Source organism: Pogona vitticeps, chromosome 15 (assembly GCF_051106095.1).
Source record: "Pogona vitticeps strain Pit_001003342236 chromosome 15, PviZW2.1, whole genome shotgun sequence".
NCBI classification, from domain to species: domain Eukaryota; kingdom Metazoa; phylum Chordata; class Lepidosauria; order Squamata; family Agamidae; genus Pogona; species Pogona vitticeps.
This window is the reverse complement of record NC_135797.1, coordinates 13,184,124-13,196,953: the sequence shown is the minus strand read 5'-3', so window position 1 is coordinate 13,196,953 and position 12,830 is coordinate 13,184,124. Positions and strand designations below refer to the sequence as shown.

At 45.9% G+C, this 12,830-nt stretch overlaps 1 protein-coding gene across 1 annotated transcript in view; it reads right to left on the bottom strand.

Annotated features, from left to right (window-relative positions):
• The window catches only part of ITGA10 (integrin subunit alpha 10), a 41,192-nt gene extending 29,103 nt beyond the window's left edge, over positions 1–12,089 (bottom strand). The window contains exons 1-2 of the mRNA XM_072983816.2: positions 11,821–12,089; positions 5,775–5,886 (exon numbers count right to left, since the gene is read on the bottom strand). Coding sequence (XP_072839917.2) covers positions 5,775–5,886; positions 11,821–11,881 — 173 coding nt within the window. The 5' untranslated portion in view covers positions 11,882–12,089. The remainder of the gene's footprint in view (positions 1–5,774; positions 5,887–11,820) is intronic.
• Between the last annotated feature and the right edge of the window lie 741 nt (positions 12,090–12,830).

Genomic DNA, 12,830 nt, shown 5'->3' with positions numbered 1-12,830 from the left:
GGAAACCCGCAGCGTTCAGGAGCATCTTAATTAAATTAAAGCACATCTCTATTTTTTAAAAACCCATTTTTTTCCAAGGGATTCCAATATAATTTTGGAGAGAAAGTGGCCAGCCGTGTGCTACGGTTGCTGCTGTTAGAAGCTCAGGATCGCCACCACTGACTAACTTGGTCAATGGACATTTTTGTGTGTGTGTGTTTTTAAGGGTGACCCAAAAGGCAGACGTTCAACCGAGAGAGTTTCCACATCCCCACGCTTCTAAAAGGCTTCCCCTGTTGAGTGGATGCCTCACTTAGGAACTCAGTAAGGGAAGGAACAGAGAGACAGGGTTCCTTAATTTTTCTCCACGTCTGCTGCTTATTTTTCATTAATTAATTAAGTACCACAGTTTCAGGGTCAGGGTGGGGAGGCAAGAAAATGTATAAGTAATTAGTTACATGTGAGTACTTACTTGTAACTAATTCCTTTCTCCAAGAATGATGGTATTGCTCAGGACAGGCAATGTTAGAAAGTCAAAGGGGCTATTTTAAAAAAAAAAAAAACCCAACAAAACCATAATTCCTCCCCACTTTTTGCAGAATAAAATTTGGAGAGGGGTGATGAGAACTTTCGGAGGCCTATTAAAAACCCAATTTTTAAAACCCTTAAAAGTAACTTTCAAAAGTAAGTACGTAGGTGTTACTGACTGCACCTAAGTAACTCAGGTTTTGACTAGTTACTTTCATTGTTACCCAAAAGTAACTAGTGACAAGTCAGCTGTGTCTTTAGCTCCTTTTAGGTCCCTAGTGAAAGGAAAATCCAATGCTGCAAAGAAAAATACTGCATAGGAACCTGGAATGTAAGATCTATGAACGTTGGGAAGCTGGAGGTGGTCAAACAGGAGATGGCAAGAATAAACATCGACATCCTGGGCATCAGTGAACTAAAATGGACAGGAATGGGCGAATTCAGCTCAGATGATTATCATATCTACTATTGTGGGCATGAATCCCGTAGAAGGAATGGAGTAGCCCTCATAGTCAACAAAAGAGTGGGAAAAGCTGTAATGGGATACAATCTCAAAAATGATAGAATGATGTCAATACGAATCCAAGGCAGACCATTCAACATCACAATAATCCAAGTTTATGCACCAACCAGCATTGCTGAGGAGACTGAAATTGAACAATTCTATGAAGATTTACAACACCTTCTAGAACTGACACCAAAGAAAGATGTTCTTCTCATTCTAGGGGACTGGAATGCTAAAGTAGGGAGCCAAGAGATAAAAGGAACAACAGGGAAGTTTGGCCTTGGAGTTCAGAACGAAGCAGGACAAAGGCTAATAGAGTTTTGTCAAGAGAATAAGCTGGTCATCACAAACACTCTTTTCCAACAACACAAGAGGCGACTCTATACATGGAAATCACCAGATGGGCAATATCGAAATCAGATTGATTATATTCTCTGCAGCCAAAGATGGAGAAGCTCTATACAGTCAGCAAAAACAAGACCTGGAGCTGACTGCGGTTCTGATCATCAGCTTCTCATAGCAAAATTCAAGCTTAGACTGAAGAGATTAGGAAAAACCACCGGGCCACTCAGGTATAATCTAAACCAAATCCCTTATGAATACACAGTGGAAGTAAAGAACAGATTTAAGGAACTAGATTTGGTGGACAGAGTGCCTGAAGAACTTTGGATAGAGGCTCGTAACATTGTCCAGGAGGCAGCAACGAAAACCATCCCAAAGAAAAGGAAATGCAAGAAAGCAAAGTGGCTGTCCAACGAGGCCTTAGAAATAGCAGAGAGGAGAAGGGAAGCAAAATGCAAGGGAGATAGGGAAAGTTACAGAAACTTGAATGCAGACTTCCAAAGAATAGCAAGGAGAGACAAGAGGGCCTTCTTAAATGAACAATGCAAAGAAATAGAGGAAGATAACAGAAAAGGAAAGACCAGAGATCTGTTCAGGAAAATTGGACATATTAGAGGAACATTTTGCGCAAAGATGAACATGATAAAAGACAAAAATGGGAGGGACCTAACAGAAGCAGAAGACGTCAAGAAGAGGTGGCAAGAATACACAGAGGAATTATATCAGAAAGATGTGGATATCCCGGACAACCCAGACAATGTAGTTGCTGACCTTGAGCCAGACATCTTGGAGAGCGAAGTCAAGTGGGCCTTAGAAAGCCTGGCTAACAACAAGGCCAGTGGAGGTGATGGCATTCCAGTTGAACTATTTAAAACCTTGAAAGATGATGCTGTTAAGGTGCTACATTCAATATGCCAGCAAGTTTGGAAAACTCAACAGTGGCCAGAGGATTGGAAAAGATCAGTCTACATCCCAATCCCAAAGAAAGGCAGTGCCAAAGAATGCTCCAACTACCGTACAATTGCACTCATTTCACACGCTAGCAAGGTTATGCTCAAAATCCTACAAGGTAGGCTTCAGCAGTATGTGGACCGAGAACTCCCAGAAGTACAAGCTGGATTCCGAAGAGGCAGAGGAACTCGAGACCAAATTGCTAACTTGCGCTGGATTATGGAGAAAGCCAGAGAGTTCCAGAAAAATATCTACTTCTGCTTCATTGACTATGCGAAAGCCTTTGACTGTGTGGACCACAGCAAACTATGGCAAGTTCTTAAAGAAATGGGAGTGCCTGACCACTTTATCTGTCTCCTGAGAAACCTATATGTGGGACAGGAAGCAACAGTTAGAACTGGTCATGGAACAACTGAGTGGTTCAAAATTGGGAAAGGAGTACGGCAAGGCTGTATATTGTCCCCCAGCTTATTTAACTTATATGCAGAATACATCATGCGGAAGGCTGGACTGGAAGAAACCCAAGCCGGAATTAAGATTGCCGGAAGAAATATCAACAACCTCCGATATGCAGATGATACCACTCTGATGGCAGAAAGTGAGGAGGAATTAAAGAACCTTGTAATGAGAGTGAAAGAGGAGAGTGCAAAAAACGGTCTGAAACTCAACATCAAAAAAACTAAGATCATGGCCACTGGTCCCATCACCTCCTGGGAAATAGAAGGGGAAGATATGGAGGCAGTGTCAAATTTTATCTTCCTGGGCTCCATGATCACTGCAGATGGAGACAGCAGCCCTGAAATTAAAAGACGCCTGCTTCTTGGGAGGAAAGCAATGACAAATCTTGATAGCATCTTGAAAAGCAGAGACATCACCTTGCCAACAAAAGTCCGAATAGTCAAAGCTATGGTTTTTCCTGTCATGATGTATGGAAGTGAGAGCTGGACCATAAAGAAAGCAGACCGCCGAAGAATTGATGCCTTTGAATTGTGGTGCTGGAGGAGGCTCTTGAGAATCCCCTGGACTGCAAGGAGAACAAACCTATCAGTTCTAAAGGAAATCAACCCTGAATGCTCACTTGAAGGACAGATCCTGAAGCTGAGGCTCCAGTACTTTGGCCATCTCATGAGAAGAAAAGAGTCCTTGGAAAAAACCTTGATGTTAGGAAGGTGTGATGGCAAGAGGAGAAGGGGACGACCGAGGATGAGATGGCTGGACAGTGTCTGCGAAGCAACCAACATGAACCTGACACAACTCCGGGAGGCAGTAGAAGACAGGAGGGCCTGGCGTGCTCTGGTCCATGGGGTCACGAAGAGTCGGACACGACTAAACGACTAAACACACAGGTCCCTAGACTTGGTGGATGTTTAATTTTTGAGACGACCAGAAGGGTGAAAACAGAAGATGGGGAAAGGAAAAAAGATCTGAATAATGTGATCTGTTTTCCATGTCAATGAGAAATAAATAAATACAGGAATCTATGGTTTTCCCCCCGGGTGAAGTCATAGCTAATGTTCAGATTTTCTCCTTGATTCTTCATTGCTGAGAAGCCCATGGATTCCTTTCCTGTTCTGGTCATTTGATATCAATCGCAAAATTCTTAATTAAGGTCGTGATAAGTTTGCAGGTTTCAAAAATGAGCCCAGATACCATTTAAAAAATAGATTTTTTTTTAAGAAAGAGAGAACAAATTTCTCTTCCTAGTCGAATTCTGAGTGTGATGAGCCGCTTGGTTTAAAAAACCTGAATTACAGCCGCTGGCTCACTCAGGCATCCATGACCTGCTGCCTTCCAGAAGGGCTGGGCAATGGACTACGATTCCCATCGTCCTCCCTCCAGCCTGGCCTGGCTTCAGACCTCGACTGTGCCATCCGGAAGAATTAATTTCATAATGCACCCCGCCGCCTGCCCGCAGGCTTTCCCCAAAGCTCGAACATCTGGAGAACCCGTTCCCTGTGGCTTGGGGCCGTGACGGGACAGCGGTTCGAATTTTGATCCAAACACCCACCAGCGGCGTCTGAGACCTCGTTTCCTGGAACCAGAGGCTCTTTGGACCCAGTTCTCTGGCTGAGCTCCAGATCCTCCTGGCGTCCCATTCGGGTCTCTGTCTGCGTGGGCTGTCCCCCCCCTTTTTTTTTTTTTGCCTGTAAATGATTCTTCCATAGGGCAGGCGTTCCCTGGTCGCTTTGGCCCTGTTATCCTTTAATCATAAAACCATCTCGGGTCCAGTTGCGGAAATCAACACAAAAACCTGGACCAGCCTTTTCTGGGCTCCCAGATCCGGGACCGGTGGCCTGGCGGCTGCCTAAAACTGTGGCTTGCTTTTTAAAAGTTACTTTTAAGTTACTTTTAAAACCCAAACCCAGAGGGAAAGAAAGAGGAGCAAACGGCAAGGAATGGGGGAGATCCCCTTGTTTTGACCCGTTTTTAAAAAGGTTTTTGTGGGCTGGCCTGCTTAAGGATGGGGTTCTTGATCAGGGAAAAGGCGAAAAGTTAGAAGAGGAGGATTTGAATTTGGGGACTTTTGGGGGGGGGGGTAGGTAGTTGGACTACAACACCCAGCATCCCCCAGCAAGGTGTAGTTCAAAGGGAATGCGTAAAGGTCTGTTCCTCAATCCTTTGGGGAGGAACAGGTTGCTTTAAGGCAGCCTCCCCTTGCCAATGGCCATGTGCGCTGGGGATGGTGGGCATTGTAGTGTCACACCTCTGGAGCATACTGGAGAGGGCTAGCTGTATCCCTTCCCTGTCCAGCCAAACACAGCCCTACACTTTTCATGGGGGCAAGCAGGGGGGGGGGAGAATGCAATACAGGAGAGCATGTCATGCTAAATCCCATTTTCCCTTGTTTTTCAACCACTTTTCCTTGTTTTGTTTTTTTAAATGTGTTTTTTTTCTATGTGATTTTGCATGCTGTTCCCCCAGCAACAATATGTTAGTTCTTTCCCCTAAACCCCACAAACGCCTCCAGAGTCCAAGATGTGGCCCACCCATCACAAACAGGCATATTTTCACTCAAAATATATCTTAAAAAGTACATTTTGCCTCAAACCCCCCCCATACATTTAAAAGCATATTTTAAGATCCACGAACCGCCCACATCTGTATCGCACAGTGTGAAATCTGTTTAACAGTCCATGTTTGATTCCCCCATATTTTCGACGAGATCAATAAGTACTAAAAAGGGCAATGAGATAAAATAAGTACCGAAAATTGCGAACTTTGGATTCTCCAAGAAATGTAATTCTCCCCTCACACACATACTTTACTGCTTTTAAGTAATGCCTCCTGCATCTCTTTATTGACTCTGAAGGAATTTTTTAGGAAATTTCCCAACCACCAAATCCCAAATGTGCCGGTTCCGAATTCCTCCATAGGTGTGAGTTCGGCTGAAGAGAGTAAGGCAGAGAGGGAAAAATAACAACCATGTCAACACCCAGAAGAATCATCTTTTCAAGGATGATTGACTCACCATTTCTGCCCTTGGGCTGTGTACTGTAGGACTTTGTACCCAAACTGGGATTCTTCGGGGCCACGGAAGATCTGGGGTCTCTTCACATCAATATTAAATGGGGTACCAAGACCTTGAATGGGAAAGAGAGAGAAAAGGAGAAGTGAACACAGATTTATTGACAAACAACAGAGGTCTTTTGCCTGCGTGACTGATTATTCGTTTCACTTCCCAAATGAACGCAAGGAGGGGTGAGATTTGGGGTGGTTTTCTGGTGATGCCATAAGATGGGGCGGGAGGTTTTGGGAAAGAAGGAACACTCGCTCGCTGTCCCAAAACATAAAGCCCCAAACTAGTATGTTATAAAAAAAAAACAAATTTAGCGCTAGATCACCATATCGCTATGTTGCTATGTCAGTTTAGCACTAAATCATCTCTGCATGATAAAAAGAGATAAAAACCCATATGAATCAATATTTCTTTTCTTTCTCTCCCATTTTTAAGGGACTCTTAGCACCACCTGCCAAAACTGGTTTTAGCTGCGACGGTTTTACGCTATCGCACATTCCCAGCCTTTGAAAAAGAAAGGGGGGGGCAGAATGAAGTGAGAGGAAGTGAAGGTGCTGATGGCAGAGGAAAACATAGTGCACCTATACCAACACTCAGAAGTGTCTTCTCAAAGCCGTCTGTAGCTATGTTCTCTTCCTGAACTCAAGTTAAGTAAACGACAAAATTCTTTGTTTGTTAATCTGAACCCAGCAAAACCTACATCCTCTCAGTGATGCTGATTTTTAAGTTGAAATTATTGCAACCTCACATGCTGCCTCTACTAGGTGTGACTGTCAGTCACTAATAGCACTAACCAATAGTTCCTTCCATGCCTCTGAATTTAAAGGGAACCCCGCCTCTTTTCTTTTGAGCTTTTCCTCTTTCCTTTGTCTGTTGCTGCAGTCAGTCATGTCTGTCCCTCTGTAGGGGCCTGTTGTTGAAAGTCAGTCAGCCCTGTTTGTCAGTTTGCTGTTGCAGCCATTGAACTGTAAGTAAATGAAATGTTTTTATTCTTTCTCTTACTAATGCCGCAGCGTGAGTTACTGAGACCGTAAGTGCCAGATGATGAGGGGGAAAAAGGGGTGGACTAAGCAGGGGAACTCGAAGCTAATTTTGCTGTGTGAATCTCTGCACTTCTGTGCAGCTGGAGGAATTTAACCAAAAAATCAGAACACTGCAAAAAGAGGTAGGGAGATACAGCTCGCAGATGTGAATCCAGGTAAGTCCAAGACCTGTTCCGAACCAAACAAGACAAAGACAGCAGAAATTCTCTGTTTTGGAAAAAAAAAAGCCTGATGTACCTGCCCGGTTGACCTCTTGTATGACCTTGGGATCAAATGTCTTTGGCTCCGGCCTTGAAGATTGGCTAGTTTGATCTTTACTGGGAATACTGGAAACCTGGATTTACCCTAACTGTAAATTCTGAGGGAGGCTTGTAAAAAAATAAAATAAAAAACCCTCACGTCAGCTGCTTTTTGTTTAAAAACCAAGTATCAGCTCACAATAAAAAAGAAAACATTTCTGAACTTATATTTGCGAGAAACAACCGGCATTTCTGTTGCTTTCTCCTTCTTTTTCCAGCGAAGGAGGAAGTCTTGACCAGAGTCACCGTCCTTGTCGGAGAGGCTTCTGAGATCACCCCGGCGTCTGGCTCTCCAGCGACAGACCGACGGTCAGCCCTGAGCCCGGCGGGGCTGGGCAGGAATAAAAAAGAGGGAAGCATTTCCTGCCTCGCACGAGGATGTGTGAGGAGGAGGGAAGGGTGTTGTGGTGTCCTCTGCACAATCGCTCCTCTGTCTGCACTCTGGATTCCACACTTTGGAGGAAAACAGCCCGCGATGGAAGGCGGGCCGGAGGGCCTTTCCGTTGCTGGCAGGCACGACGGCACCTTTTTAGGGATGAAGTCAGAGCTGATGGCTTCATCAACTTCCTCGCGCGTGTGAAAGCAAACTTTGGCGCATGGAGTGCATGCCGCAGCTTTAATGTTCGTCATGATCCCCGGAAAAGATCCCACATGCTCTGTTGGAGTCAGGCACATCTACAGATGTTCAAAGCCAGGCCACGAAGATTCCTGCCACTTTGAGTCATTTTATTTCATTATTTATTTATTTATTGTATTTATACCCCGCCTATCTAGTCATTTTGACCACTCTAAAGCAAAGCGTGCTGCTTATATACTGCCCCATAGCGCTTCAAGCACTCTCTGGGCGGTTTACAATTTAATTATACAGGCTACACATTGCCCCCCCAGCGAGCTGGGTACTCATTTTACTGACCTCGGAAGGATGGAAGGCTGAGTCAACCTTGAGCCGGCTACCTGGGATTTGAACCCCAGGTTGTGAGCAGTTTTAGCTGCAGTACAGTGGTTTAACCACTGCGCCACGAGGCTCCTAGGTGGCTTACAACATAAAGGATAACAAGTTCAAGAAAAATTTATAACAATGAATTAATTAAATGATTCTGCAAGATGGGAAAAATACAAAATAAAACAAATAAAGAGAGAGAAAAAAGGAAAGAGGACAGGAATTAACTGGAAGGGAAGGCCTGCCTATACATCCACGTTTTTAGTTGGTTCTTAAAAGTACCCAGCGAGGGTGCAGCGCGAATCTCCAGAGGTAGGTTATTCCAGAGGCGAGGAGCCACCGCCGAGAAGGCCCGGTTTCTAGTTCTTTCCTTCCGGGCCTCCCTCGGCATCAGGCTCCTCAGCCTCACCTCCTGGCTCACGCTGGTGACACGGGTAGAACTAGAGTCATGCCACATCGTCTGGAAATGATGTGAACCTTTCGGATATTTTGGGCTTCTGTTCCCAGAAGCCCCAGTCTACACAGCCATCAGGCGGGGATGGTGGGACTTGGAGTACTGCCCCTACATTTGGTGGGGCTTAACCTTCCCGTCTTTGCCACCCATCGACTTTGCCTCGGCCACAAGGGGAGTTAATCTTCTTCAGCTCCTTAAAGCCGTGACCGCAGCTTTGTATCTTGTGACAGGGAGTTCCACACACGACGCACATCCTATCAAACCCCCTTTCTGGGGCAGCAAGCATGAATATGTGTGTGTGTGTTTGGGTCAAGGGTGTTTTTTTCAGGGGGATCTGTGAGATGGGACGTCTAAAATGCCTGCCCTGCCTTTTCTGGCTTCCCAGAAGCTTCACACAAAGACAAACTGCTTATTTTCTTTGTGGTGGGCAAAGCCGCTTGCCAGCGAAAGCACACGCGCGAAATAAGGCTGGCCAAGGAGGCTGCGCCCAGGAGCGTATTTTAGGAAATGGCAATTAGAAAGGGCGAATACGAGCTGATCCGGATATGCCACGAAAAATTGAAAGAATTCTCATGTCGGGAGTGCAGGAGGCATACAGTTCAAGACCGTGTTACTCTGCTTAAGAGTTTTAAATCTTAATTTTGAGCCATTCCTTCTTGAAAAACCCTGACTTCCATCCACCAAGGCTCCTTTCCCCTCTGAAATGAGGGCCTGCATGAACCCCTTGTTCTTCCCCACCTAAACCTTCTCCAGCTGCTGCCTTCCAGCTGTTTCAGACAACAACACCCATCGTCCCAAGAGACCACAAGCATTCAGTAGGGTGATGGGTGTTGTAGTCCATTGGGGGGTTGGCTTATGGGTTTGAGACAGATGGACTTCCTAAAGGAAGCCACGGGGTTGAGTCTAGAAGAGCTGAGCAGAGCTGTTGAGGACCGGCGGCTTTGGAGGCCCCTCATTCCAGGGTTCGGTTCCCTACTCTGCATCCCAGAAGAGCCAGCCTGGGTGGCCTTGGGCCAGCTGGACCGTCCCAGGGCGCCCCCCCCCCCCGAAGAAGGGAAGGGCAAACCACTCCTGCCTATTTTCTACTTGGAAAATACACAGGAGTGTATAATTCTGATTCACCATGAATCAGAATTAACTTCATGGCACATGCTTATTATTATACACCACTGGGTCATCATCTTGAGAAGATAAGAGCTGGTGGGAAAAGACAGCAGTGCTTGAAAACATTGAAGCAAGCAGGAAAAGAGGAAGACCTAACAAGAGACTGATGAACTCCCTAAGGAAGCCCCAACCTCGAGTTTGAAATTGCTGATCAGAGTAGCTAACGACAGGGTCATTTGGAGGTGGCTGCTGCTTGGAGCTGCCGTAGGTTTTTTTAAAAATTGACTTGATGGCGCGTAACAAGAACAAGTTCCAGTGGGCTTATCATTCACGAGATTTTGCAAAGCCGCATTTGGCAAACATTTGCTTGATTTTGTTTTGTGACTAGTCAGCTGAGAGACAGGATGGCTTAGCTTTGCATGTCTGATGCTCCAGGCATGTAGGACTGAAAGACTTGCAAGCCTGGAAGGATAACAGTCTCAGAAGAGGAAATCCTTGTTTACCTTAATAGGTAATCTGACCCTCTCTCTTCATGGTTCATCTCTTTCCAGTTCCACTTGAATCAGCGGAGTGAATCTGTGCCTAAATCCTTGGCTTTTCCTGGTGGACTTTGGAACCTTAGACGTTAAGGGAAGGGCGAAGGGGCCGTGCGGAGAGAGAAAGAGGCCCAGATGAACTGGGAATGGCCTAGATGATGAGGAAGAAGTAGAGGCACCCATATGACTTTAATGCTCATGAGTTCCGAGAGTGATGTTGTGGATGTTCCTGGTTTGAATCTTGCATCTGCCACGACTTTCGCTCCTGGCTTCAGAAGCTCCACCTGCTGGCCTACCTCGCCAGACTGTTGTGCGGACGAGATCACGCAGGAACTTGTTCCTCTCTCTCTCTCTCTCTCTCTGTGCTGAGAATTTCCACCAGATTCAAACCTGTGTGACTGTGGTTCACAGGCCTGGGGGTCTCAGAATCCGTCCCTAATGAAACGCAGCATCCCACGTCAATAAAATATTTCCATGATGCCTCATTTTCCGTGGGGGAATTTAAAGCGACCTCCCCAGGAACTGTTCTCCAGATGCTGACTAAACTCGCTTAAGGGGCCTGAATGGTTTGCCTCGAGGAACAAAATAGAGAAGTTACTCCTTTTTAGGACAGCTGGTCACCAGGGTAGTTGGGGGATTCTGAGTGCCGTAGTTTCAAAAGAAATCTTCCCATGCTCTGCCTTTGAGGGTCGTGTGCTCCATTCCTTTTAAAGGCATCTTTTGCCCTCGCTTCCTGGACAAGTAACTCCGCATCAGCAATAATAACCTCCAACCCTCTTACAGTCCCAGATTAATACATAATAATTCATGAGAAGAAGAGTTGACCATAAAAATTTTTTTTAAAGAAAAATTATTCACCCAAGATCAGTTAAAACGTTATATATTCCTAGCACTCCCTTTGAATTTCTTGTTGCGATACATACACCAACCCAGTAAGGCAGGCTGGCATAGGAACATGCCAGAAACCCCCCTTGTTGCACCAAGGGAAAAAGTGGAAAGCAGCAGGAAAAGAGGGAGACCACTTATGAGAGGGTTGGGCTCCTGAAAGGAAGCCACAGGCCCGTGTCTGCAAGAGCTGAGCAGCAGCTATGGGGCGTGGATGCAAGCCACTGTGCTCCAGCGTCGCCCCTTAGCTGCGGAGGGTGGGTGGAGCTAGAAGAAGACCCAGGTAGCTTGCTCCTGACTTTGGAGGTTCTACTCTGGCTGATAAGACTTCCCTTCTGCCGATTTGTTTCCACCCTCTCCACATCTACCAGAGAGGGAACAAACTTTATGGTGAGTAGAAGAAATAGACTTTCTGATCATTATTAAGGAGGGTAACGGCCGAGCCATTTTTCCACATGGGGATCTTCCCAATTTAGGGAGGGCTGTGCCTGAAAGCTGAAGGCAAAGGAAAAAGTGGAGATTTTTTTCCTAAATAGACAGACGATCGGTTTATTATCAATTACCGGTTTCTGGGGGGATCACAGCCCCTCTGGTCAGCTTCTGCACCTCCCCTCAGCACCAGGAAGATTCCCTGCGCCACCCTCCTGACAAGGTAGGCCTCCCTCCCGCCCCTCGCCTGACTTTCCCCCCTTCTTTTCAAATGGACGTAGCCATTTTTTGAAACCGAAGCTACCTACCTGAAAGCAGCAAAACGAGGAGACATTGAAGGGAAGAGCAGAGGATGGGCGACACTCCCATGGTGGGGATCCGAACTCGCACCCAAGCAACGACCCGGGAGAAGCTCGAGGCCGTTTGAGCATGGCCCGGGTCTCCTTTGCAACTGCCGAAATTTTGCTGCCCGTCAGCAGCCGCCTCAAAGGTTACACTGTCTTCGGCCGGACTCTTACACACCACAACCAAATGTTTTCTCTGCCTCCTTCATAGCGGAAAAAGCTCCCATTGGCTGCTAAAAATACCTTAAAAGTTTGGCCTTTGACGCGCCAGGCCCTCCGCCGCCCTTCTCCTCTTCTCCCTCCGACCGACCGCCTGCGGACCTGACTTGTAAAAATGAGAAGGAAAAAAGAAATCAACACATAATATATAATCTGTATTTGGTGATAGGAAAAGAGGAAAGCGGCGGGAATCGCTAACCAGCCGAGGCAGAGAAAAAGGACTCCTGTTTTGAGGCTAAAACCGGGTGGTTAAAAACATGCAAGAATGCAGAAGCCAGAGTCAAACGTTTGATATTTTAATTTCCCCCCCCATCTCCTCCGGTCTTACGCAGAGTGGTGTGCGTTCGGCACAGAATAAGCACAACGGATGCTCACAGTTCTGGGATCACAAAAAAGAAGGCGCAGCTTACCAGCCGGCTCAAACTTTGTCACGTTTCCTTGTTTTATAAATCATGTCTTTATACATCCTTGATAACAATAAACTCATTTATTAAGTGTGTTGTTTTCCGGGCTGAACATTGAACTAGGATCCCATTTTCAAACTTGTTGGCAACGCAATATCTCAGCTTGGAAATGTGTGATGCGCTTGTTAGCCTCTGAACATGTCTAGAGTGTATTTCCACCCACATCTGTGAATATCCTGCCCCCAACATTAATGTTTTTGTTATTAAGAGCTTGCAGAGTTCCGCTTTGCTTTACTCTGGGAGAGTGCTTTTTTCTGCCTTAAAATACTTACATATTTTTATCGATCAAAT